The sequence below is a fragment of the Hemitrygon akajei genome, chromosome 10 (assembly GCF_048418815.1).
Source record: "Hemitrygon akajei chromosome 10, sHemAka1.3, whole genome shotgun sequence".
NCBI classification, from domain to species: domain Eukaryota; kingdom Metazoa; phylum Chordata; class Chondrichthyes; order Myliobatiformes; family Dasyatidae; genus Hemitrygon; species Hemitrygon akajei.
Window position 1 is genome coordinate 11,879,566 of NC_133133.1, and position 26,417 is coordinate 11,905,982.

Sequence of the window (26,417 nt, forward strand, 5' to 3'; positions counted from 1 at the left end):
CACTGTGCATTGGGAATTAATTTCACAGGTTGGTTGCTTTTGGATGCTGACAGTCCTGGCAAACAAGGGAAAACAAGTGGAGGATAGGCCTGGGCATTCCCGCTGTTGGCAAAATAAATCTTATTTTCCGCCTCAGTACAACTAGCAGCTCGGAGTTCATAAGCTGCAGCCATGGTCCATATTGGAATGGCTCGGATCCATTTACAAGTACATTTTGGATTAAAAGTCTCTTTACTGTCAAGCAAGGACAGCAGGAGGCAAAATTTGCAAATTGCCAACTATCACTGGGGACCAATACATAGGCAAAAAGAGAGAGAACCTGAAATTTCTACAACCCTCATGACCACAGGACACCCCAATCAATTTTGTGCTTGATGGAGTGCTTTCTGCAGGTAAGGTGATCGGTGTTTTGGGCACAAAAAGATCCCACAAGGGCACAAAGAAAAGGATATCTTCCCTTTTTTGGCCAACGGGGGCAGGGGGATAAATATCAGTTCCGATTCTCTTCAATGTAATGGGACCACTTACACCTCTCTGGAAGAACAGGTATAGCCTAGATTTCATCACCTTTTTGTGGTGGAAGGGCTTGTCACTTCCTGAGACCCCGACAGCTATGCTGCCTGCAGCTTAGCTCCTGGTACGGGTCACCCATGGTGGCTAGGTCAAGGGGGAAGGCTCCAGACAAAGAGCAATCCAACCAAGAGCTCATGAGTAGAGCTGATGGACGTTGATGTCACATCACAAAGGCAGTGAAGACGGAGGAATCTGCATCAGTGAAGGATCCCCAGTCATCTTGCATTCCATGCCACCGTACCCTGACCCCGATTGGTCAAGGACCTGTGTATCAGCCTCCCCACATTAAACAAAGTCACTCCCAGGCACTCTCAGGAGAACATCATAGCTGATTTGAGTGATTGCACTACTATTGCCTTTTGCCTAGACTCAGTGTACAGTCTCACTGGGCAGGATACCACTCTCTCTGAAATAAACTGGGATGCTCAGCCTGAATTTACCGCCACAGGCACCCGGAGCAAGGAGCAGAGCAAATTCAGGGCCGCTCTGTTGACCCTCTAATTATTTCCTGTGTCTTCGTAGATTATTTACTCTTCATTCTACAGTAAATTTGGCCTGCACCAGAATTTAATGCAGCCCTGCCCAAAGAAACTGCTGCAAGTGGACAGTGAGTGCTGGAAATCCTTGCAGCCTGACATGCTAAGCACTCACAGCGTTGGTTAACATTTCAGATCATCAGAACTTCCTATCGAACAAATTGTGCCGTACGTTGTGCATTTGTTTAGGGCAGCTCTGTACCATGACGGTTAGGGAAAACACTGTTACCACGGCAGTGACCCGGGTTCAATTACACTGCTGCCTGTAAGGAGTTTGCACGTTCTCTCCGGGACTGCGTGGGTTTCCTCTGACTGTTCCGGTTTCCTCTCACATTCCAAAGACATGTGGGTAAGTAGGTAAATTGGTCACATGGGTGGAATTGGGCAGCATGGGCTCATTGGGCTAGAAGGGCTTGTTACTGTGCTGTAACTCTAAATTAAAATTAAATACCCTTGATCTCCTAATTTATCTTATCACAGCCCTTGCACTTTATTTGTCTACCTGCACTTCACTTTCTTGCAACAGTTACACTCTATTCTGCATTGTGATTTTCTTTCTACTTCCTTAATGTACTAATATATGGAATGATCTGTCTGTATGGCCTGGAAGCAAAGGCCTTTCACTGTAAATTTTGGTACATTTGAGAATAATTATCTAGTTTCAGAAGACTTGGGGGTAGGTGTGAGGTGAGAAGGGAACTATTACAGGGACATATGTGAGGGAATGACATTAATGGAATGTTCTGAGCTAGAATTGACCTAAGGTCCAAATGCTATCCTATTATGTTGCAAGAACAAATGAGAAATATGAGGTTGTCCATCCCTCTTATTTGCCTCCCTGTCTTGATAACAGTCTGCTTGTGATATACAAGAGATTCTGCAGATGCTGGAAGTTCAGAGCAACACACACACAAAATGATGGAGGAGCTCAGCAGCTCAGGCGGCATCTGTAGAGGGAATAGAGTCAACGTTTTGTGTTGGAGCCCTTCATCAGGACTACCAGTTGTGCTGCTGTGCCTTCCGTACTGATGGAACCCTCTCCGGTTAGCAGAGCTTTGATTTACAAACAGAAGAGATTGTGCAGACGGTGGAAGTCCAGAGTGACACACACAAAATGCTGGAGGAACGCAGAGCTCAGGCAGCACCTATAAACAAGAGAGATTCTGCAGATGCTGGAAATCCAGAGCAAAACGCACAAAATTCTGGAGGAACTCAGCAGACCGAGATCCCTTTTCCTGACAAAAGATCTCGAGCTAAAACATTGACTGTTTATTTCCCTCTATAGAGTCAAAGACCTACAGCACAGAAACAGGCCCTTCGGCCCATCTGGTCTGTGCTGAATTATTACCCTGCCTCATCCCATGGACCTGCACCTGGACCATAGCCCTCCATACCCCTCACATCCATATTCCTATCCAAATGTCTCTTAAGTATTGAAACCAAACCCACGTCCACCGCTTGCGTTGGCAGCTGGCTCCACACTCTCACCACCCTCTAATTGAAGAAGTTCCCCCTCATGTTCTCCTTAAACATTTCATCTTTCAATCTTAACATATGACCTCTAGTTCCAGTCTCACCCAACTTCAGTGGAAAAAAACCTACTTGCATTTACCCTATCTATATCCCTCAGATGCCGCCTGGCCTGCTGAATCTGCTCACGATACCCGATTTCTCCAATGCCCCTTTGAACTGTAGGAGGACGGGAACAGGGGTCCTCTGACAGTTGTGGTCTGCGGTATAACAGGCGGACCACAAGGTGGCTTGCCCTTTCCCAAACCTCGGAAAGGAAAACGTTCCAGCCAGAGCCAAGTTGGAGGAGGTGGCAGCAGACTGGGAGCCCAGGGACCCTGGACACCATCTCAACTGCAGAAATGAAATGAGTTTCAACTGAGTTCCCCGCTTGGGGAGGCAGAGTGAGGGACGAACGAGGGGCGGGGGGGGGGGGAGGTGGTGTTTGGATCGCAAAGGCTGGGAGATGCGGAGTGTTGTTGATGGTCCAGACGTGGAGTGAGGGTATGCACTTGGGGTCTGGCGTCCGCTCCACCCTGCTGTTCATGCCAAAGGTTCAGCCGAATCTGTCAGATCCACAGCAGATAGCGTTTTTTTTTGCAAGCTCCATGTCATGGCTTCTTACTGACTGAAGCTCCACCTCCCTGTGTGTGTGTGTGTGTGAGAGAGAGAGAGAGAGCGAGAGAGAGAGAGAGATGTTGATTCTGCCTCGCACAGCCAAGACAGCCAACATTCTCCCACTGCGAGAGGCAGCCAGCGCGTACAGTACGGTTACAGTTAGCGAACAATCGCCGTATGCAGAACCGGGCCACTCCTGCCAAGGACACTAGTCCCTTAGAGCTTAACGCACTGCTATGGACCTTTTCGAGTTCGACTTCTTCAGAGACTGGGAACTGGAACAATCGTGGTAGGTCTCTCTCTCTTTTGTTTTGAATAAAGCTCCTTCATGCGTTAGTTCAAGCGTTTATCGTCTCCACTGCCCCTGGCGCCTGTTTCGGCGTTGTTCCTGTAAAACGCAGATATATTGCACCCTTTTCTGTGAGCTGTGTAGTGGCCTCTAGGACGGCTGAATTTTGCCACACTGATTCAGCTGGAAAGGTTTCTTTGTGTTGTATTTTATTTTTTTTTTTGCAAAGCTTTGCGTATATAACGCACCAGAGACACCTAGTGACATTCAACACTGACTTAAGTTTTCATCTGAATAACCCTGACTGGTGTTTCTAATTAACAAGAGGGTTACTGCTGGCTTTTTGAGGTCACTACTCTCTCAGACATATGTTTCTTTTTAATACGAGGCAAATTCTAGGTGGCTTAGAGCTGCAACGTATTGTAAATTGTACATCATGATTCAGTATGGGTGTTTGAATGATTATAGTTTGGAGATGCTTGCAAACTTTGAGTTGACAGACAATTTCTTGCTCTCACCTCAAAAATGACACCCTTGCAACTTTGTGATGACCAGACTTGCCTGGATGACTTCTTGGAAGGGCATTTGTTTCTTTTTTTTATAATGCTGTCTGACATGCTCCCAGTGGTAAAGTCCACCAAAGGAAAGTCTGGTGTCTCTAGGAGAACCTCATTGTGAGGGTTCCAAGTAGAGGGTGTGTGGAATGGCCCGCCAAGGGTGGTAGAGGCCGATAGGTTAGAGACATCTAAGAAACTCCGAAATAGATGCATGGATGATAGAAAAGTGAAGGGTTGTGCAGGAGAGAAGGTTGACCTTAGAGTAGGTGAGAAGATTGGCAAAACGTTTTGGGGCCGAACGGCTTGTACTGTGCTGTAGTGTTCAATGCTCAATGTTTTATGTAAAGGTATTGCCCAGTTACTGAGGTGGGTGTGGGCTGGAATCATTGTACAACAATACAGTGGTCTTCGAGGGGTTAACTGAGACATGTGTTTGTTGTTAGTGTTATAGAGTAATGCAGCACTGTAATGGGCCCTTTGGCCTAACTGTTTCATGTCCACTGTCCACCACAGCATCCTCCCGACTTGTCCCAGATCCTCCTGTTTGGCCCATTACCCTCCAAGCCCTTCCCCTCCATGTATCTGTCAAAAAGCCTCTTCAGTGTTTCAATTGTCACTGCCTCAAACAACCTCACCTGGCAGCTCATTCCAGGTACTCATTACCCTCTGGCCAATAAAGTTACCTCTCAGGTAAATCTCTCCCCTCTTGTATCTGTGGGTGTCAGTTGGACTGAGAAATCCTTACAGGATCCACGTGGACCCACTCTGGACTTGTTAAGAAAGTTCTTGTCTTGACCAGATTTGCCGTTGAATTGGCCTTTGGAAAGAATGGCAGTATTGATTGAGCTCATTATGATCTTGCACTTTATCCTTCACCTGAACTGTACTTTCTCAGTAGCTTTATTCTTTATTGTTAAGTGTTTTTTTACCTTATTCTGCCTCAGTGTAATGTCTTGATCTGTATGAACAGTATACAAGCTTTTCACTGTATTTTGGTATTTTTGACCAATACAAATACCAATTATAAATAAAGGAAAACTGTGACTATTAAAAAAAAGTACAATAGAGAGTTTTAAATTCCTTCCTCCAAATTTGAATTATCATTCATAAGTGATAATGTATGAGGAGTGTCTGATGGTCTGGGCCTGTCCTGACCGGAGTTTAGAAGAATGATGGGGGGGATCTCATTGAAACCTATCGAATATTGAAAGGCCTAGGTAGACAAGATGTGGAGAGGATGTTTCCCACAGTGGGGAGTCTGTGACCAGAGTGTACAGCCTCAGAACAGAAGGATGTCCATTTAGAACAGAAATGAGGATGGAATTATTTAGCCAGATGGTGGTGTCTACCAGTGCTATTCTGGCCATTCTCCACCACCTCAGACAGGGATGAAGCATTTATGCCACATTGCCTCACTAGAGCCGAATAGTCCACAGCTGCCTGCCAGAATTTGATGTACAAGTGTATTTCTGCTGCAATATCAGCAAGGTAGCATGGTGGCACAGTTGGCAGAGATGCTGCCTCACAGCCCAGAGACTCGGGTTTGGTCCTGAACTTGGACGCTGCTTGTATTGAGTTTGCATGTTCTTGCTGTGGTTTTGTGGGTTTCTAGGTGTTCCAGATCCCAAAGATGTGTAGTTGGTGGGATTTACACTCAGTGGGCTTTTTATTGGGCATAGGAGTGAAACCTAGTATGATCTTCTCCTTCAAGGTTTAAGGTTCGACGTGTTGTGCATTAGGGGATGCTCTTCTGCACTTTTCTATTGGAATGCATGGTTATTTCAGTTACAGTCACCTTCCTGTCAGCTTGAATCAATCTGGCCGTTCTCCTCTGACCTCTCTCATTAACAACCATTTTTCGCCCACAGAACTGCTGCTCACTTGATGTTTTTTTTTTGCATCTTTCTCTGTAAATTCTAGCGACTGCTGTGTGTTAAAATTCCAGGAAATCTGCAGTTTCTGAGATATTTAAACCACCCCATCTGACACTAACAGTCGTTCCACCATCAAAGTCACTTAGGTCACATTTCTTCCCCATTCTGATGTTTGGTCTGAACAACAACTGAACCTCTTGACCGTGTCTGCATGTTTTTAGGCATTGAGTTGCTGCCACATGATTGGCTGATTAGATATTTGCATTAACAAACAGATATAGAGGTGTGCCTAATAAAGTGGCCCCCAAGGCTGTTAGTGAGTGGCAGGATCTGTGTAGAGTTGACAAGAAAGTCGGGAGAATATACGGAGCAGGATTAATGTCAGTGAGTGCTTAGTGGTCAGCATGCACTAGATGGGCAGAAGGTTGTGTTTCTCTGCTGTTTCTCCTTTTATCTGTGACTCTCTGACTTTTTGTCAGCATTGGTTCAATGCTAATTGTTCTGCTAATGCCCTTAACTTATTATTCACTGGCTTTGCTTTGGTTGGTGGAATCTCTTTAAGGTTGAGAAATGTTATAATTGGCATGTGCCCGTTATCATTGATGTCCCAGCTGTCAAGTGGAGGTCACACGCTCTCCATCAGGAAGATAATGGACATTTCTCTGATCTCTGCTTGTCTCGCAGCAGTATATCAGACTCACTAGATGCTGGAAATCTTGAACAACACGCACAAAACGCCAGAGGAACTCAGCAGGCCAGGATGGGTGATGAAGGGTGTCCTGATGAAGGGCTTGGCCTGATACCACTATTGTTTACTTCCACAACACATAGGAGCAAAATTAGGCCATTCAGCCCATCGACTCTACTCCTCCATTCCATCATGGCTGATATATTATCCCTTTCAAATGCATTCTTCTGTCTTCTCCCCATAACCTCCGATACCCTGACTAATAAAGAATCTATTAACCACTTTAAATACACCCAATAACTTGTCCTCCACAGCCCCATGTGGCAACAAATCCCACAGGTTCACCACCCTCTGGCTAAAGAAATCCCTCCTCATTTCTGTTCTAAATGAATGTCCCTCTTTTCTGAGGCAGTGCCCTTTGGTCCTTGACTTCCCCACTCTATGAAACATGCTCTCCACAGCCATGCTACCTAGGCCTTTCAATATTCAATAAGTTTCAGTGAGAACCCCCCTCATTCTATTAAACTCCAGTCAGTACAAACCAAGAGCCATCATACACTCCTCATGTGTTAACCCTTTCATTCACAGAATCATTCTCGTGAACCTCCTCTGGACCCTCTCCAGTGCCAGCACATCTTTTCTTAGATCAGAATCAGAATCAGGTTTAATATCTCCAGCATATGTCATAAAATCTGTTGTTTTTGCAGCAGATGTCCATTGCAGTACATAATAATAACAACTGTAAATTACAATAAGACATTAAGTATATATAAGTTAAATTAAATAAAAAAGTACAAAAAATTTGTGAGGTAGTGTTCAACGTCCATTCAGAAATATGATAGAAGAGGAGAAGAAGTTGTTCCTGAATCATTGAGTGTGTGCCTTCGGGCTGTGGTGCCTCCTCCCTCATGGTAGCAATGAGAAGAGGGCATGCCCTGAGTGATAATGGGCCCAAAACTGCTCACAATGCTCCAAGTGTGGTCAGAACAATGCCTTATATAGCCTTGTATTTCCCTCCATTGATGCTGCCTGTCCTGCTAAGCTCCTCCAGCACTTCGTGTATGACAGCAGTATATGTTCTGTCCTGGTTGGTATGTTGCGAATGTGTGCTTCTAGAAGCCTACAATGAAGTGTATTAGGGTTGTGTTTTGGCTCTGTGATGACACATTCCATCTCCTGTTGTCTGTTGACTGTGCATCTGATTCTGGCTGGTGCAATGATGGTAAATGTTTGTAGACGTATGTAGCTAATCTCTTTGTTTCCTTTTTAGTTCTGCTTGTCCTCTGCTTGTTGGCCTTGTCTCAGTATCTCTGAACCTTGTTTACCTTACTGTGATGCAGATAAATTTTTGTGTTATAGTGGTAATAAATATCTAATCCTGATAGTATTAGGTATCTAGCCCATGCGGATCTGTCGTATATACTTGATTCTTTCTCAGGTGGGAATAGAATGAGTTTGGGATGAAGCTATCACCAGTATCAATAGGTATGCAATGGGTCTTCTGGGGTGGGGAATGTGTAGCTATGGGTAAACATGGGCTTAATTTTATGTTGGTATAAAATTTACATAATGAGAACTTCAGGGTTCATTTAAGCCTTTGTGCATTCCCAATAATTCGTGTAGCTGAGATTCTGTAGATGCTGCTGGAAGTCTTGAGCAGGGTCACCTAGAAATGCTGGAGGAACGCAGCAGGTCAGAGGTCAGGCAGCATCTACAGCGGGATTTCTCAACCTGAGGTCCACGAATCCCTTGGTAATGGTAGGGGTCCATGGCATAAAAATGGTTGGGAAGCCCTGATATATGGAGAGGAATAATGAGTCAATATTTTAGGTCAAGACCTTTCATTGTTTCCCTCTTACACCTGCAGAGAAATTGTGGGCAGCAGGGTAACGCCTTACAGTGCCAGCGATCAGAGTCCAGTTCCCGCAGCAAACACAAAATACCGGTATAGTTCAGCAGGTCAGGCAGCGGCGTCTGTGGTGAGGAATGAACAGTCAACTTTTTGGGCTGAGACATCAGGTCCTGATGAGGAGTCTCGGCCCGCAACGTCAACTGTTTATTCCTCTGCACAGATGCTGCTACCTGACCTGCTGAGTTCCGCCAGCATTTTGCGTGCTTTGCTCGTGCATCTGAGACCATTTGTCCTTTGGGCAAGATGATTAACAACTATGTATGCAACTGGGCACACATTAGACCAACCCAACATCAGATGAGAAAGCTTTGCATGAGACGGTATTATACGGTTGGGACAACATTCTCTTTGCAACCTGATGATTCACAGAGGACCAGTGTTTTAAACAAAATCAATAACCTTTGACCTGGCACACACGTGATCACTTAATGGTTACCTTATTCTTAAAACAAAATAAAATTTGTTGGAATGTTGCTCAGTTACGCCCTACAGAAATTCACAGCCCTTCAGTGCATCTTGTGAAGATTTTTATAACTGACCAGTGTGGTGTGTGCCTCAGGTTTAATATAAATCCCTTTTTGGCAAATTAGTGTTAAGAGGAAAGATTTACAGAGCTAATAGGCAACTTTAATAAGATTGTATCTGGTACAGCTGTTGCTTCTGAGTTTAGTGCCTGACCTGAAACAATTCGCCATTGTTTTGAATATACGATCCCCTCCAGAATGTCAAATTGTGTTGAAAACTCATTTGATCTGATGTTGTGGCGTGCAGTTAACGCTCAAGAAAAAAGTACAGTGTGGGGTTTTTTTTTGGTACTCTCATGGAGAAGGAACCCTGGCTCAGATGAGACCTGCTCACACTCATTGGCTCCTGCAAGCACAGACCTTTAGAGCTGTCTATTTTTAAAGTGCTCTGGAGTCTTTGACATTTCTTTACAGGGGTGTCTGAGCTGTTCTCGAGCCTTTCTGACGACTGAAGTCGGGCAACGAAACACAAAGCTCAGCAGCGACAACCAGTTTACTACATCATGCCAAGGGATTGTGTTAATGTTCAACTGCACAGATTACTTATGAGATCAATTATTAATCATTGGGTTAATTTCAATGTGCATGTTGCTCCTCATTGCTAACGCTTCTGCTCTCTGTATGCTTAAGTCTAGTATTTTGCTCCATTGATCTTTTTTTCAGTGACATCTGACAGGCAACTCAAATCCACAGCTTGGCATTGGTTCTGTAAACTGCACCAATGTCTTGTGAGTTTCAGTACACTCGGTAGTCACTTTATTAGATACACCTGTCCATTGATGCAAATATCTAATCAGCCACCCACGTGGCAGCAACTCAATGCTTAAAAGCGTACAGACATGGTTAAGAGGTTCAGTTGTTATTCTGATCAGACATCAGAATGGGGAAGAAATGTGATCTCAGTGACTTTGACCCTGAAATGATTGTTGGTGCCAGATGGGGTGGTTTGAGTATCTCAGAAACTGCTGATCTCCCGGGATTTTCCCACACAACAGTCTCTAGAGTTTATAGAGAATGGTGTGAAAAATCAAATAAAAAAACGTTCGGCCTAATTCTGCTCACAAACAAGAGAAAATCTGCAGATGCTGGAAATCTGAGTAACACACATAAAATGCTGGAGGAACTCAGCAGGCCAGGCAGCATCTATGGGGAAAAAGTAAACAGTCAGCGTTCCAGGCTCACTTACATACATACATGCACCTGCACATGTATAAAATCAGTTGCTTTGCCTATTCTTCACTCATTTTAAAATGACAATTTACATTCAGTGGAACTTTATTAGGTACAGGAGGTACCTAAAAGCAGAGGCTACTGAGTGTGACTAGACTGCTGCATCCGAGCACCACAAAAAGATTATCGTGAAATACGGACCTTTTGACTTTTCTGATTTGTTATCCATCTTAACCCCATTTTCCTGCCTTCTCACTATAACCTTTGACAGCCTTACTCATCAAGAACCCATCAACCTCCACTTGAAATATACCCATTGAACTGGCCTCCACAGGAATCTGTGGAATTCCCACAGATTCACCACCTTCTGACTAAAGAAATTCCTCCTCATCTCTGTTCTAAAGGGATATTGTATTGATATTGTATGGACAAACATCGGATGCCATAGGCGCCGGAGTTCAGAGTTAAATTCCATCACTATCTGTAAAGAGGTTATCCATTCTCCCTGGGACCATGTAAGATTCCTCCAGGTGTTCTGGTTTCTTCCCACAGTCCAAGACATACAGGTTAGTAGGTTAAATGTTCACGGTAAATTGTGCTGTGATTAGCGAGTGTTAAAAAGGTGGGTTGCTGGGCATTGCAGCATGCAGTTATCTCTAAATAAAAAATACATAATAAGCATAAACACAGTGAAATTTCCTGGGTTTGATGCACTACCTTGCTATTTCTTTTTTCCTGCACTGTTTGTTTTTTATGTAATAATATTGTTTTTGTATAACTTTGTCTTTGCACTGTACTGCCACCCCACCAAAAAAGAAATTTCATGTCATAAAAGTCAGCGATAATAAATCAAACTCTGATACTGCCTGAATTATATCAGGCCAAGCTTATCCACCTGATGCAAAGTAAACAGGGTGTTTATTTAGAAGTGACTCTGGCTTTTAGCATTTGGGATGTTGAGTCTTTTACTCACTGTAGAGCGTTGTTGTGTTTCTGTGGTCCTTCTGTTTTATGCGATCCCAAGTGTTTCTTCCGAGTGGTACACTTAAACCCGAGTGATGGGGCTATATTGCTTCGGCAATGTGCCACTGGCTGCCTCTTGGAAACAATTTTTAAGACACAAGACAGGAAATGCCTACTGGGGTGGATTTCCCTTAATGGAGAAAGCCTGTGTGTGACCTTGTTTAATGTGGGCAGCCATCGAACGGTCCTTGACAGATTGGATCAGGGTCCAGTGACACAGAGTGCAAGACAACTGGGGATCCTTCACTGCCATTGGGATGTGCTTGGGGCATCATGGTGGCGTAGTGGTTAGCCCGAAGCTGTTGCAGCTCAGGGCATCAGAGTTTGGAGTTCAATCCCGGTGTCCCCTGTAAGGACTCTGTATGTTTCCCCGGTGGAATGCGTGCGTTTTCTCTGGGTTCTCCAGTTTCCACTCAGGAGTCCAAAGACATACTAGTTAGAAGGGTAATCGGTCATGTAAATTCTCTTGGGATTAGGTTAGGGTTAATCAGAGTTTGTCAGGGGTTGCTGGGTGACACAGCTCCGAGGGCCAGAAGGGTGTTTTCCACGCTATATCTTTATAAATAAACAAACAAACAAACAAATAAATAAATAAATACATCTCCCGCCAGCTCTACCTTTGAAGCCTTGGTTGGACCGCTCTTTGGAACCTCCCACTTGACCTTACCGCCATCGCTGACCCTACCAGGAGCTGTAGATGGATTCGCTCTCAGGATTGCAGAAAGTCGCAAGCTTCTCCACCGCGACAAAGTTACAGTCCTCGGAGAAGAAGAACGCCTAGTCGACCCCTTTAAGACAAAGCTCTTTTAAGGAGCATATGTAGATGTGAAGCATTTGAGAACCGGTTTTATTTTGCCAATCGTGCTCTGATTTGTTGATAGTAATTTTAAGATATTGCATTGTATTGTTGCTGCAAAACAAATTTCACGACGTAAGTCAGTGATAATAAACCTGATTCTGATTCTGATATTTAGTGGTTTTACAGTTGGAAAAAAAATGCTCTGCCTTGACAGATCCAAGCACTTCTTTTATTTCTGCTCTTGATGTAGCATGGTAGAAATTATTAATACAGTTGATGTCACCTTCCTTCTCCCTCTGATGTGTGCCTGCACGCCATTGATCATGAGTAGATGTGCTACAATGTGCCTGCCTGTGACGATGATTCATAACTGAACTGTCACTAGCCAGCTTTGGTTCTGTTCGTGTTGCTACACAGGGATTGACAGGGATAACTGCGGCATGAGACTTCTAAAATAACAAAATAACCTAAATTGCATTTCTGAGCAGAGTAATCCCTCAAAATTAGACAACGGTTAATGAACATTTTTTTTAAAAAGCTACAGATGTTGCAAAACTGAAATAAAAGTGGAAAATGCTGGGAACACCTAACATCTGGGGGGGGGGGGTGGTCGGCAAATAGTAAACTCAGTGAGTTACTTCATAGGTACAGCTCTCCCCACCATTTACGATATCTATAAGAGACCACCTCTTAGGACAGTGACATCCGTCATCAGAGTTGCCCACAATTTGGTCGATGTCTTCTTCTCGACGTTGTCATCAGGCAGGATGTATAGGAGCTTGAAGACCCATACCTCACGGTTCAGCAACAGCTTCTTCTCCATCTCCATCAAGTTTTTGAACACACCTGGAAAAACTTGGTCTACCTCAAACTACTCTTTCCCCTTCTCTCTCACAGAATTGGAAAAATCTGCAGAGGGTTGTAGGCTCAGCCAGCTCCATCATGGGCCCAACCCTTCCTACCATCAAGGACAATCTTCAATAGGCAGTGACCAAGAAGGTGGCTTCCATTATTAAGGATGTTCGCCAACCAGAACATGTCCTCTTTTCATTACAACCAAAAGGGAGGAAGTATAGGAGCCTGAAGAGGCAGGCACACTCAATATTCTAGGAACAGATTCTTCCTCTCCACCATCAGATTTCTGAATGGACCGTGAAGCCGTGAACACTGCCTCACAATATTGCTCTCTTTTTGCAGGAGCGGGAGAGCAAGTTTGTAATCTGGTGTGAGTAAAGGATGGTGGGAATGGTGAGGGTGGAGCTCCATGGGAGGGGTGGCAGAGAAGGAGTGCTAGGGTCACAGGTAAGTGCCGGTGCAGACACACCCAGCCCTGAGATACCAGGCAAGGTAATTTAATTCCAAACAATTGGTTAATTTTAGAATATCTCAGGTATTTCACGCTCCCTCCCCTCTCCCTTCCCCTTTTCCCATCCATAATTCCCCTGCCCCCTTCCCACTCTCAGTCCACAACAGAGACCCATATCGGAATCTGGTTTATCATCGCTCACAAATGTCATGAGATTATTTTTTCTTTACAGCAACAGCACAGTGCAAAATTCTTAGGCGCTCTAGCCAAACAGCTGGCCAGTGGTGCAGTGGCATCAGCACCAGACCTCGAAGCAAATGGTCCTGAGTTCAGTTCTCGTCAGTTCCTTGCATGCTTTCCATCTGTGCTGGGCCAAGCGCTAAGCGAGCAATTCGCCTCATAAAAAATCAGTCAAAAATGGCAAAAATGCTTCCCAATCTGCTACAAGATGTGAAAAGGAACAGTTCTAGCTATATATATGTGCTTAAGACTTCTGCCCAGTACTGTTTTTTATATATATATGTTTGTGTATATATATATATATATGTATGTATTTTGTGGCAGCAGTACAATGCAATGCATAATACAGAAAACATAATTTACAATAAAAACTTATATTGAATCTTATTATACGTAATTTATTGTATGCACTGTACAGCTGCTGCAAAACAACAAATTTCATGACACATGTCAGTGGTTATTATGGATAAGACCATGATCGCCCACGTCAATATGACACGGCACACGATGATGATGAGTAAACATGATTCTGATTCTCTCTCAATCTTGCACTAATGTTGTTATGTTTATTTTGGTGTTTATTTTGTGCATGTGAAGATTGGGTATAATTTAGGTTAATTTATGTCAACTTATGTTTGTAACGTACTGTGCTGCTGCAAAAAGCTGGTTTTCATAGTATTTATACCATGAGAATACACGTGTGTATGAAAGCTGTAAACTTGAAGTAAGATCATAAGATATAGGAGCAGAATTAGGCCATTCAGTCTGTCAACTTTGCTCCTCTATTTGATCATGGCTGACTTATTATCCCTCTCCATGCCGTTCTGCTGCCTTCTCCCAGTAACCTTTGATGCCCTGACTAATCAAGAACCTATCAACCTCTGCTTTAAGTATACCCATTCATTTGGCCTCCACAGCCATCTATGGTAATGAATTCCACAGAATCACCACTCTCTGGCTAAAGAAATTCCACATCTCTGAAACATCCTCTCTACATCCACCCTATCTAGGCCTTTCAATATTCAATAGGTTTCAAAGGGATTCTCCCGTCAGTCTTCTGAAATTCAGTGAGTACAGGCCCAGAGTCATCAAACAATTCGCATACGTTAACTCTTTTATTCCCAGGTTCATTACTTGCGACCCTCCCCTGGACCCAGCACATCCTTTCTTAAATATTGTGGCCCAAAGTATGTATGGCCTATGCACCTTTGGTTTTCTTTTCTTGTCCTCTGGAAATGAACGCTAATGTTGCATTTGCCTTCCTTACCACCGGCTCATCCTGCAGGTTACCGTCTCGGGATGAGGGGTTAGGGGGTGGTGCATGCAATTAATTCCTGCTGATTGTAGCCGCGGGAACAAGGAATTTCAGCTGGTGCTGGAAAGCTTGCCTGACATATGCAGACTGGGAAAAAACATGTAGTTGAGGGAAAGGTACAGTAAGAGTGAAACCAAATCTACAGCCGGGAGTGATTCTGTCTCTGTGGAAATGTTGCTGCAATTTATCTTTTGAGCAAAAATTCAGTCTGATGTGTCAGTAAGTGGTGTGGATGGAAGCACTATATTTCATTCCCACTCCATGCCATTACATCACTGATTCAGTTAATACCTGTGCTGTTCTAAATTGGTGGCTTCATGTCTATCTTCGGGCTTGGATCTGGTCTACTGTCTATTTATAAGCTTGACACACTTGTTATTAATACCGCCACTGATGTTAAGCTGCTAAATTCAAGGCGACCAAGACAGGCATTTTCAAAGAGTGTGTGCTGAAGGATTGGTGCATTAACACACCATTAGAAATAAAACTGTTGTACGATGGATATCTCAGGGGTGGAGAGCTGGAGATACGCCTTGCCTTCAGTGCCTTTCAGGGAAACAGCTGAGTGTCTCCTTCATAAACACAAGAGGTTCTCACACACACACACACACACACACACACACACACACACACACACACACACACACACACACACACACACACACACACACACACACACACACACACACACACACACACACACACACACGTACGTGGAGGAACTCAGTGAGTCAGGCAGTATCTATAGAAATGCATAAACAATTGACTTTTCGGGCCAAGACCTGTCATCAGAATCAGGTTTTATATCACCGGCATATATCGTAAAATTTGTTAACTTGACAGCCGCAGTGCACTGCAATACTTGATAAAATGTATAAAAACTTAATTACAGTAAGTATGTATATAAAAAATATAGTATATTAGAAAGTAGTGAGGTAATGTTTATGGGTTCAATGCTCATTCAGAAATCCGATTGCTGAGGGGAAGACACTGTTCCTCAATCACTGAGTGTGTACCTTCAGGCTTCTGTACCTCCGACCTGATGGTAACAGTGAGATCAGGGCATGCCCTGGGTGATGGGGTCCTTAATGATGGACACCGCCTTTTTGAGGCACCGCTCCTTGAAGATGTATTGCGTACGATGAAGGCTAGTGCCCATGATGGAGCTGAGTAATTTTACAACTTACTTTGATCCCGTGCAGTAGCCACTACCTCCTACAACCCCCCCACCCCCATACCAGACGGTGATGCAGCCAATTATAATGCTCTCCACAGTACATCTGTAGAAATTTGTGAGTGTTATATGTGACATAACAAATCCCCTGAAACTCCTAACGAAATATAGCCTCTGTCTTGCCTCCTTTATAGCTGCACTAGAAAGGAAGAGGGCAAAATCCAGAATTGGTAGGTGGAGGGGTGGGGGGGAGTGCTGGAGGTACAACCTTGCAGGTGATACGTGAGAACGGGAAGGTCACCCATTTTGAACTCTTAAACTTAAAACGGTTCTCTTCACCTCCCCGCCTGCGTAACCTCCCGATCATCTCTGTCTGGCTCCTCTCCTCTTTCCCTTTTTGCTACGGTACAGTGAGCTCCCTGTCTTCTTCAGTCCTTTACCTTTTCCACCCTTCACCTCCCAGCCTCTCACTTCATACCCCCCCACCCTCCCTCCCCGTCAGCTGGTCTCACCTATCACCTTCCAGCTTGTACTCCTTCCCATCCCCCCATCTTCTTCTACCCTCTTCCTTTCCAGCGTCTCATCCGAAAATGTTGAGTGCTTCTTCCCCTCTCTAGATGCTGTCTGACCTACTGAGTTTCTCCAGCATTTTGAGCATCTTCCACAGGTAGTGTAATTAGAGCTCTCAGAACATGAATACTTCCCTTGCAGCAACAAGAAGGGATAAAGAGATTGTATCTGCAAAGCTCCTTGCCTTGGATTTCAGTGCCCAGAAAAACATTTGAAGTGCTCTCAATCTCACTGTTGTGGATTGCCATTGAACTCTCCAGCGGGTGTTCGCCCCCCTCAGCCAGCACTCCCAAATGTGTTTCTGGCATCCTTGAACACTGTCCAGCTCCCAAGCCACAACAAGGGGTTCATCCCATGTGGAATCGCAGAGGAGTTTACATCGCCTTGCGGAAACTGGCTGTCAGAACAGGAACAGGCCATTCAGCTAACCCAAGATTCAGCCTGAAACAATCACTTACAGATCAGAGCAAACACAAGGAAATCTGCAGATGCTGGAAATTCAAACAACAACACACACAAAATGCTGGTTGAACACAGCAGGCCAGGCAGCATTGATAGGAAGAAGCACTGTCGACGTTTCGGGCCGAGACCCTTCGTCAGGACTAACCGAAAGGAAAGATAGTAAGAGATTTGAAAGTAGTGGGGGGAGGGGGAAATGTGAAATGATAGGAGAAGACCGGAGTGGGTGGGATGAAGCTAAGAGCTGGAAAGGTGTTTGGCGAAAGTGATACAGAGCTGGAGAAGGGAAAGGATCATGGGACGGGAGGCCTCAGGAGGAAGAAAGGAGGTGGGGGGAAGCACCAGAGGGAGATGGAGAACAGGCAAACAACTAAATATGTCAGGGATGGTGTAAGAAGGGGAGGAGGGGCATTAATGGAAGTTAGAGAAGTCAATGTTCATGCCATCAGGTTGGAGGCTACCCAGCCGGTATATAAGGTGTTCAACCTGAGTTTGGATTCATTTTTACAATAGAGGAGGCCATGGATAGACATGTCAGAATGGGAATGGGACATGGAATTAAAATGTGTAGCCACTGGGAGATCCTGCTTTTTCTGGCGGACCGAGCGTAGGTGTTCAGCGAAACGGTCTCCCAGTCTGCGTTGGGTCTCACCAATATATAAAAGGCCACACCGGGAGCACCGGACGCAGTATACCACACCAGCTGACTCACAGGTGAAGTGTCGCCTCACCTGGAAGGACTGTCTGGGGCCCTGAATGGTGGTGAGGGAGGAAGTGTAAGGGCAGGTGTAGCACTTGTTCCATTTACAAGGATAAGTGCCAGGAGGGAGATTGGTGGGAAGGGATGGGGGGGACGAGTGGACAAGGAAGTCACGTAGGGAGCGATCCCTGCGAAAAGCAGAAAGAGGGGGAGAGGGAAAAATGTGTTTGGTAGTGGGATCCCGTTGGAGGTGGCGCAAGTTACAGAGAATTATACGTTGGACCTGGAGGCTGGTGGGGTGGTAGGTAAGGACAAGGGGAACTCTATCCCGAGTGGGGTGGCGGGTGGATGGGGTGAGGGCAGATGTGCGGGAAATGTGAGAGATGCGTTTGAGAGCAGAGTTGATGGTGGACGAAGGGAAGCCCCTTTGTTTAAAAAAGGAAGACATCTCCTTCGTCCTGGAATGAAAAGCCTCATCCTGAGAGCAGATGCGGCGGAGACGGAGGAATTGTGAGAAGGGGATAGCCTTTTTGCAAGAAACAGGGTAGGAAGAGGAATAGTCCAGGTAGCTGTGAGAGCCTGTAGGCTTATAGTAGATATCAGTAGATAGGCCGTCTCCAGAGATGGAGACAGAAAGATCAAGAAAGGGGAGGGAGGTGTCGGAAATGGACCAGGTAAATTTGAGGGCAGGGTGAAAGTTGGAGGCAAAGTTAATGAAGTCAATGAGCTCAGCATGCGTGCAAGAGGCAGTGCCAATGCAGTCGTCGATGTAGCGAAGGAAAAGAGGGTGATGGAAACCGGTATAGACTTGGAACATGGACTGTTCCACAGAGCCAACAAAAAGGCAGGCATAACTGGGACCCATACGGGTGCCCATGGCTACACCCTTGGTTTGGAGGAAGTGGGAGGAGCCAAAGGAGAAATTATTGAGAGTAAGAACTAATTCCGCTAGACGGAGGAGAGTGGTGGTAGAGGGGAATTGGTTAGGTCTGGAATCCAAAAAGAAAGCGAAGAGCTTCGAGACCATCTCGGTGGGGGATGGAGGTATATAGGGACTGGATGTCCATGGTGAAAATAAGACAGTGGGGCCAGGGAACTTAAAATCATTGAAAAAATTCAAAGCATGAGATGTGTCACGAACATAGGTGGGAAGAGATTGAACAAGGGGGGTTAAGACAGTGTCAAGGTATGCAGAAATGAGTTCAGTGGGGCAGGAGCAAGCTGAGACAATAGGTCTACCTGGACAGGCAGGTTTGTGGATCTTGGGTAGGAGGTAGAAACGGGAAGTGCGGGGTGTGGGAACTATGAGGTTGGTGGCAGTGGATGGGAGATCCCCAGAGCTGATAAGGTTGGTGATGGTATAGGAGACAATGGCCTGGTGCTCCTTAGTGGGGTTATGATCAAGGGGTAAATAGGAGGAGGTATCAGAGAGTTGTCACTGTGCCTTGGCGAGGTAGAGGTCTGTACGCCAGACAACCACAGCTCCCCCTTTATCAGCAGGTTTTATAGTGAGGTTGGGATTGGTGCGGAGGGAGCGGAGAGCAGAGCGTTCGGAAGGAGTGAGGTTGGAATTGGAACAGGGTGTGGTGAAGTCAAGACGGTTGATGTTCCGTCGGTAATTAGCAATAAAGAGATCCAGAGCAGGCAGAAGACCAGAGCGGGGTGTCCATGAAGAGGAGGAGGGTTGAAGACGGGAGAAGGGGTCATCGGTGGGGGTAGGAGAGTCCTTGTCAAAGAATTAAGCTCAGAGACGGAGCCGGCGGAAGAAGAGTTCAGCGTCATGGCGTACGCGGAATTCACTGAGGTGTGGGCGAAGGGGGACAAAGGTGAGGCCCTTAATGAGGACAGAGCGCTCTGCCTCAGAGAGTTGAAGGTCAGAGGGAATGGTAAAGACCCAGCACGGATGACAGATGGGATCAGAGGGGGGAGGGAGGCTGGTAGTGTCAGTGGAGAGGGAAGGGTTGGGGTGAGAGTAAGATGGAGCCTCTGAGGGCCCAGGAACTTACAGATCAGACAATGTTGTTAATTTAATCTATACCCCTCTGCCTGCACGGGCTGTATATATTACTATTCCATGCCTGTTTATTGAACATAGAACACGGAACACAGGACCACACACTTGGTGCCATTAAGCCCACAGTGTTGGGTTGAACTCTTATTTGTAATTTAGAAATAAGGCGTGAAACAGGCCCTTCCAGCCCTTCAAACTACATACCCAGCAGTCCAGCCTAGTCACAGGACAATTTACAATGACCAATTAACCCCCACACACACGGAGGTAGAAACATATAAACTTGCTTACGGAGGACGCCGAACTCCAACGCCCCGAGCTGTAATTGCATCATGCTAAGGTGGTGGCCCATTCTACTCCAGGTAACCTATTCCATGATCAACTGAACCTTTCCCTCCTACATTCAAGATTGTTTATTGTCATTCTTCAATACCCGAGTCTCCTATTATATGTATATATATATATATATATATATATATATAAAAACACACACACATACATACTGCAATTCTGTTTTTTCTTCTTCTATTAAGTATTGCAATGTACTGCTGTTGCAAAATCAATGAATTTCACAACATATGATGGTGCTATTAAACCTGATTCTGACTCTAGTGTAAAGGAGAATGAAATAATTGTTACTCTGGATCCAATGCAGCACAAAAAGACACAGTAATCATAAATAACACAATAAAAAATGAAAAAAATAACGTGATTGAAGTCTCCGGCAATTTTGAAGAGATTGTCCAGATGCTTGCTCCGTAGAGGGCTGATGTTACTGTGAAGCTCCCCCAGTGTGTCCTTGGCATTAGCACTTGGGGTGGGGGGAGGTGGCGGTGATGTAGACCGCGGTGATGAACATGGCAGTAATTCATTGGGTAAGCAATGTGGCCGGCGTTTGAGTTTGCTGTATGATGTTTAATTTTCACAGAGCGTGAACTGCCCTCTGCTGAAGAGTCCATTATTCAGAGCTCTCCGTTTTCCATTTATCGAAGAGTCTCCTGAATGGCCCTACTGTATCTACCCCCGGCAGTGTGTTCTATGCATCTACCATTCCCTGGGTAAAAAAAATCTACCTCTGACACCCTGCAATAGAGAGCATTCCAACAAGCTACTCGCTGCTTGGTATGGGAACTACATTGTAGCAGACAGGAGGGCATCACTGGCACCAGCATACCTGCCATCAAGGACATGTATATAGAAGTGTGCTGGAAAAGGGCCAGTAACATTGAGAAGGATCCTGCCCACTCTGCTCATCGACTGTTTGTTCCACTCCCTTCAGGGAGGAAGCTAGGTAGCATCCATGCCAGGATGCCAGACTCAAAAACAGTTACTTTCCCCAAGCAGTGAGGCTGATCAACAACCACTAGCCCACCCCTCCACACCCTCAACCATCACTACGTTATCATTTCCTGTCAGTCACCTTATGTACAGACCCTCCTGGGCCTGGTGTCATGTTATGGACATACAATCAATCTATGAGTATAAACTATCTTCTGTATTTATATTTTTAGTGCTTTTTATATTATTATTGTGTTCTTTATCTTATTGTGTTTCTTTTTGTGCTGCATCATAGCTGGAGTAACAATTATTTTGTTCTTCCTTACATTAGTGTACTGGAAATGACATTAAACAATCTTGACTCTTGAAACTTGAATGTTGATTCAAACATCTCTCTGTTTAGACAGACATTTATGTGTCTAAATGCTTCTTAAGTGTTGCTATTGTGTTTAATTGTACCACCTCCCCTGGCAGCACATTTCAGCCACCTACCACTCTCTGTGTAAAGTCTTAGCCCACACATTCCCTTCAAACATTCCCCCCTCACCTTAAAGTTATGTCTGCTGGTACTTGATATTTCTGCCCTGGGGAAAAGACACTATCTATCCTCTTAATGAAGTCCTACATTGGTCAGGGTCAAACATGGTTATTGCATCCTAGCTCTCTATGCGATATGCAAGCAAGCACAGGATGATATGGGGAGCAAGCTGTTGCCAAGTAAAGGGTTCCCTTCACCATGTAGCTAATGAATCCAAAGGAACAGCAGAGACTAATACAGTGGCACCTGTGGCATCACTGGAGTTGCCAGTCAGCGTTGAACTCAACACTGGATCGACTTAAGGATTCCAGCTCCAGATTTTTCTCTTGAGGTTTACTCCTAAAACTTTCCCCATGAGTGGGTACAGCAGAGATCAGAGTGTTCCTTCTCCTAGATTAGCTGCCAACCATGGCTGACAAACCCCATCTACCGGAAGTGACTGATTTTAAGGCACCCATAATGCACCTTTGTATTTCCTCCTGTCAGTAGAAACGGTTCCACCGAGCTTAGTAGTAAGCTACACGTGAAGGGCACGAGCTGCCCTTGGTTATCAGAGGCTACTTGAGACACATGGCATTGGGAGGAATTAAAAGAGCTTATCCCCACTCCCTCCCTTGGCTATGACAATCTTAAGAAATCATATCCTCGCTATACTTCTAATAATTTTATAAACTTCCAACAGTCCAGAAAAAGAGTTGGAGTACTGTTGTATCTCCCTACCTCTCTCTGCAGGTATTAGTCCAGTGTATCAGTAACGTCCTTTCACACTATCTGGCTTCCCAAGGGTTGCTATAGCAACCCTCACACATCAACTTATAGAGAGTTTACAGCACAGAAACTGGCCGATCATCCCAATGGTCTCTGCCAATTAATGCTCTCATCAACCCATCTTCAACTCTATTAGTATGTTCTTCTGCTTTTCTCTCTCTGAGTATTCACCTTACCCTTGGCCTCCACCCTAAACACTCCCAGCAGGCGTGGGATCCATATTCTCACCTTTCACTGCGTGAAAGCCATTCACCTCAATTCCTTATCGGACTAGTGGAAGGTGAATCTTCCAGTGTCTCTCAGGTGAAGACATTTCTGTCGAAGACCATTATAGAATTAAAGACCCAGGCAACTTTGAGAACATATTCTTAAGGCAGTGTCTCAAGAAGGTGGCATCAGTGATGAGGAACCCTCGCCATCTGGGACATGCCCACTTCTCAATATTACCACCAGGGAGGAGGCACAGGCGCCTGAAGACATGCGCTCAACATTTTAGGAATGGTTTCTTCCCCTCCACAATTAGATTTCTGAACAGTCCATGAACTCTTGAACACTACCTCACTATTCCTCTTTTGGACTATTAATCTATTTATTTATTTATTGTAACTTACACTAATTACTTTGTCTGCTCTGAACTGCTGCTACAATGATTTAATGGCAGTGTCAATAAATCTGATTCCAATTTTTATATCAAAGGTTCAATGTAAGAAAGGGTTAATTGGGTTTGACTCATAGATATACCCTCCCACAAAGGGTCAGTGGCATACTGGTTAGCATACGCTATTACAATGCCAAAGACCCCAGTTCAATTCCACGGCTGTCTGTGAGGACTTTGTAAGTTTCTCCATGACTATGTGTGTTTCCTCCGCGTGCTCCAGTTTCCTCCCATATGCCAAAGGTGTCTGTGTGAGTAGGCTAATTGGGCTCATAGGTGTACAGTACTGTACAAAGGTGTTTGGCACATATATATACATAGCTAGTGTGTCTAAGATTTATGCATAGTACTGTATTTGTCATCATGGAGCAGAGAGCGCGTTTGTAAATCTATTGGGAGTAAAGGATGTTGGGAGTGGTGAGGGTGGAGTACCATGGGATGGGTGTGGGGCAGGTGGCAGAGAAGGAGTGGCAGGGGTGGGTGAAAGGCAACTGAGAGACACCCGGCAAGAATCATTTGATTCCAAACAATTGATTTATTGATCATTACAGAATGTCTCTCGGGTGCTTTCTGCTCCCTCCCCTCTCCCTTCCCCTTTTCCCAACCATGATTCCTCTCACCCTGCCCCCTCCACACCCCCAGTCCACAATAGAGACCCACATCAGAATCAGGTTTATCATCGCTCACATATGTCATATTTTTTGCTGTGGCAGAAGTACAGTGCAGTACATAAAATTACTACGGCACTGTGCAAAAGTCTTACGCACCCTAGCTGTATGTGGGCTCAATGGACTGAAATGGCTAAGTAAAATTAACTTGCATCTGGTCAAGCTTTCAGATTATTTTCCTTGCTCTATAGAAAGTGCATTGCAGATCTAAAACAACATAGGCTTTCCCAATGTGTGTACTAAAGTTCTAAGTTCAAGGTAAATTTTATTTTCAAAGTACATATATGTCACCTTGTGATTCATTTTGTTGTGGGCATACTTAATAAATCTATAGAATAAGCACCATACCAGAATCAATGAAAGACAGCCCACCTAGGGCATTCAACCAGAGTGCAGAAGATGACAAAGTGTGCAAGTACAAAACAAAGAAATAATAATAAATAAATAAGCAATAAATGTTGAGATCATGAGGTTAAGAGCCCTTGAAAGTGAGTCCATTGGTTGTTTCAATGATGGGGTGAGTGAAGTTGGTTCAAGAGCCTGATGTTTTAGGGGTTGTAACTGTTCCTGAACCTGGTGGTCTGAGTCCTGAGACTCTTGTACCTTCTTCATGATGACAGCGGTGAGAAGAAAGGTGGTGGGGTTCCCGATGATTGGTGCTGCTTTCCTGCAACAGTCCTCCATGTAGATGTGCTCAGTGGTGGGGAGGGCATTTCCTGTGATGGACTGGGCCGTAATCACTATTTTTTGATAGGATTTTCTATTCAAGGGCATTTATAGGCAAGCAAACATATTTGAGGGCAGTTTCTTGCAGTTCTTGGATATTGCTGTCTTCCCCTTTGGAAATCTGTGGCCAATAATCCTTGTGGTTCCGTGCCTTGTGAATTATTTTCCCAGTGAATCACAGATTGATTCAGTAGAAGGCAATGTGTTCTCATGCCTACGTTGTCCCTTTGCCCCTGTAAAAGACAAATGTGGTCCCATCTTGTGTGGAGTGTGAGCGAGTATTCATCGTCGTGTAGTGTACACAGAGAATGTAGCCACTCACAAATCTGCCTGCCGACTCCGTTTCTGGTTTATTTATCACATCGACATCAAAGCATGCAGTGCAATTGGATGTGTTACAACCAACACACCCAAGAGTAGGCCGGGGGCAGCCCGCAAGTGTTGCCACACATCCCTGTGCCAACAGGGCATGCCCGCAGTGTTCAGCAGAACAACACAGAACTCAACAAGCTTAAGGTGGTAAGATTCTGATTCAGATCAGATTCAGAATTATTTATCACACGTACATCGAAACATGCAGTGAAATGCACCGCTTGCATTAACAACCAACACACCCTAAAGAGGCGCTTGGAGCAGCCCACACACTCCGGCGCCAACATAGCAAGCCACGGCATTCAGCAGAACAATGGAAGCAACAACGACAAAACAAAATCAGGACAACAGCAGCGAAACAAACCCCTTTCCCACCCTCTCAGGTGGACAGGCCTCCAACCCTAGGACGGACTGCCTCTGGGCCTGTCAGACACTTACACTGCACACGTGCACCCTTCATGTCCACACATCATGTGGATAATCTCATGTCGTCTCTCTCTGTGATTGAAGTTGTCCGAATGCTCAATCGCTGTGCTGATCTGACATCTGCTGTTACAATGGGACATTTCATAAATCCCGTCACCTTTGATTGAAGTGTCAAGGAAGTTTATCTGGATCTGCTTTGCGCTGACTTGTTGAGACGAGGTGCTGCCACGTTAATGAATGCCAGCACTGATTGCTTCTTGTCACTTTATTCATTTAGATAATTCCTGCTATTAACCCTGTGAGCCCTTCCTCCCAGAGCAAACGCAGAGTTGTCCCTCAGTGAAAGCTTGCCTGTGTACGCTTGACACGGTAAGAACAGCTAACTGTTGACACTGTGTAAACTCTTATCTACGATAAACTCTTATCTACTCTTAATTACAGCAGTAGGTCTGGTATTTATCATCTGATTTACAGTACTGTGCTGAAGTCTTAGGCACATACACATATATAGTTTGGATGCCTAAGACTTTTTCTCCGTTCTGTATTTGTCTATGTGGAGTGGAGAGCAAGTTTGTAAGTTTGGTGGGACAGAGGATTTTGGGAATGCGCCAGTGGCGGTTGGAGGGGGGTGTGGAGGTGGTGTGGGTATATACACACCCAGCCCTGAGACGCTAGGCAAGGCCATTTGATTTATTGATCATTACAGAATGTCTCTCTCGTGCTTCCTGCTTCCTTCCCTCTCTCTTCTCCTTTTCCCAATCATGATTCCCCTCTCCCTGCCCCATTCCCACTCTCAGTCCACAGTAGAGCCCCGTATCAGAATCAGGTTTATCATCACTCACAGGTGTCATGAAATTTGCTTTTTTTAGTGGGAGAAGTACAGTGTAATACATAAAATTGCTACAGTACTGTGCAAAAGTCTTAGGCACACTTGCAATATATATGAGCCTAAGACTTTTGCGCAGTACGTAACACTGTGAGTTATAGCCTGAGCTGGGAGATACTAACCAGATTGATATTTGCTGTGACCTGCCTCATAACTCACTTGCTTTCATCTCCCATCAGCCTCGCTTCAGTGAACATAAAACATACAGCACAGTGTTGCTTTTTGGTCCATGATATCGTGCCGACCTATTACT

General features: G+C 44.9%; 1 protein-coding gene across 4 annotated transcripts in view; it reads left to right on the forward strand.

Annotated features, from left to right (window-relative positions):
• The first annotated feature begins 3,085 nt into the window (after window positions 1–3,085).
• Window positions 3,086–26,417, forward strand: part of aff2 (AF4/FMR2 family, member 2) — a 685,599-nt gene continuing 662,267 nt past the window's right edge. For all 4 annotated transcript variants that reach the window (XM_073057781.1, XM_073057783.1, XM_073057782.1 and 1 more), the window contains exon 1: window positions 3,086–3,525. In XM_073057781.1, the coding sequence (XP_072913882.1) occupies window positions 3,473–3,525 (53 nt within the window). In that variant the 5' untranslated portion in view covers window positions 3,086–3,472. The remainder of the gene's footprint in view (window positions 3,526–26,417) is intronic.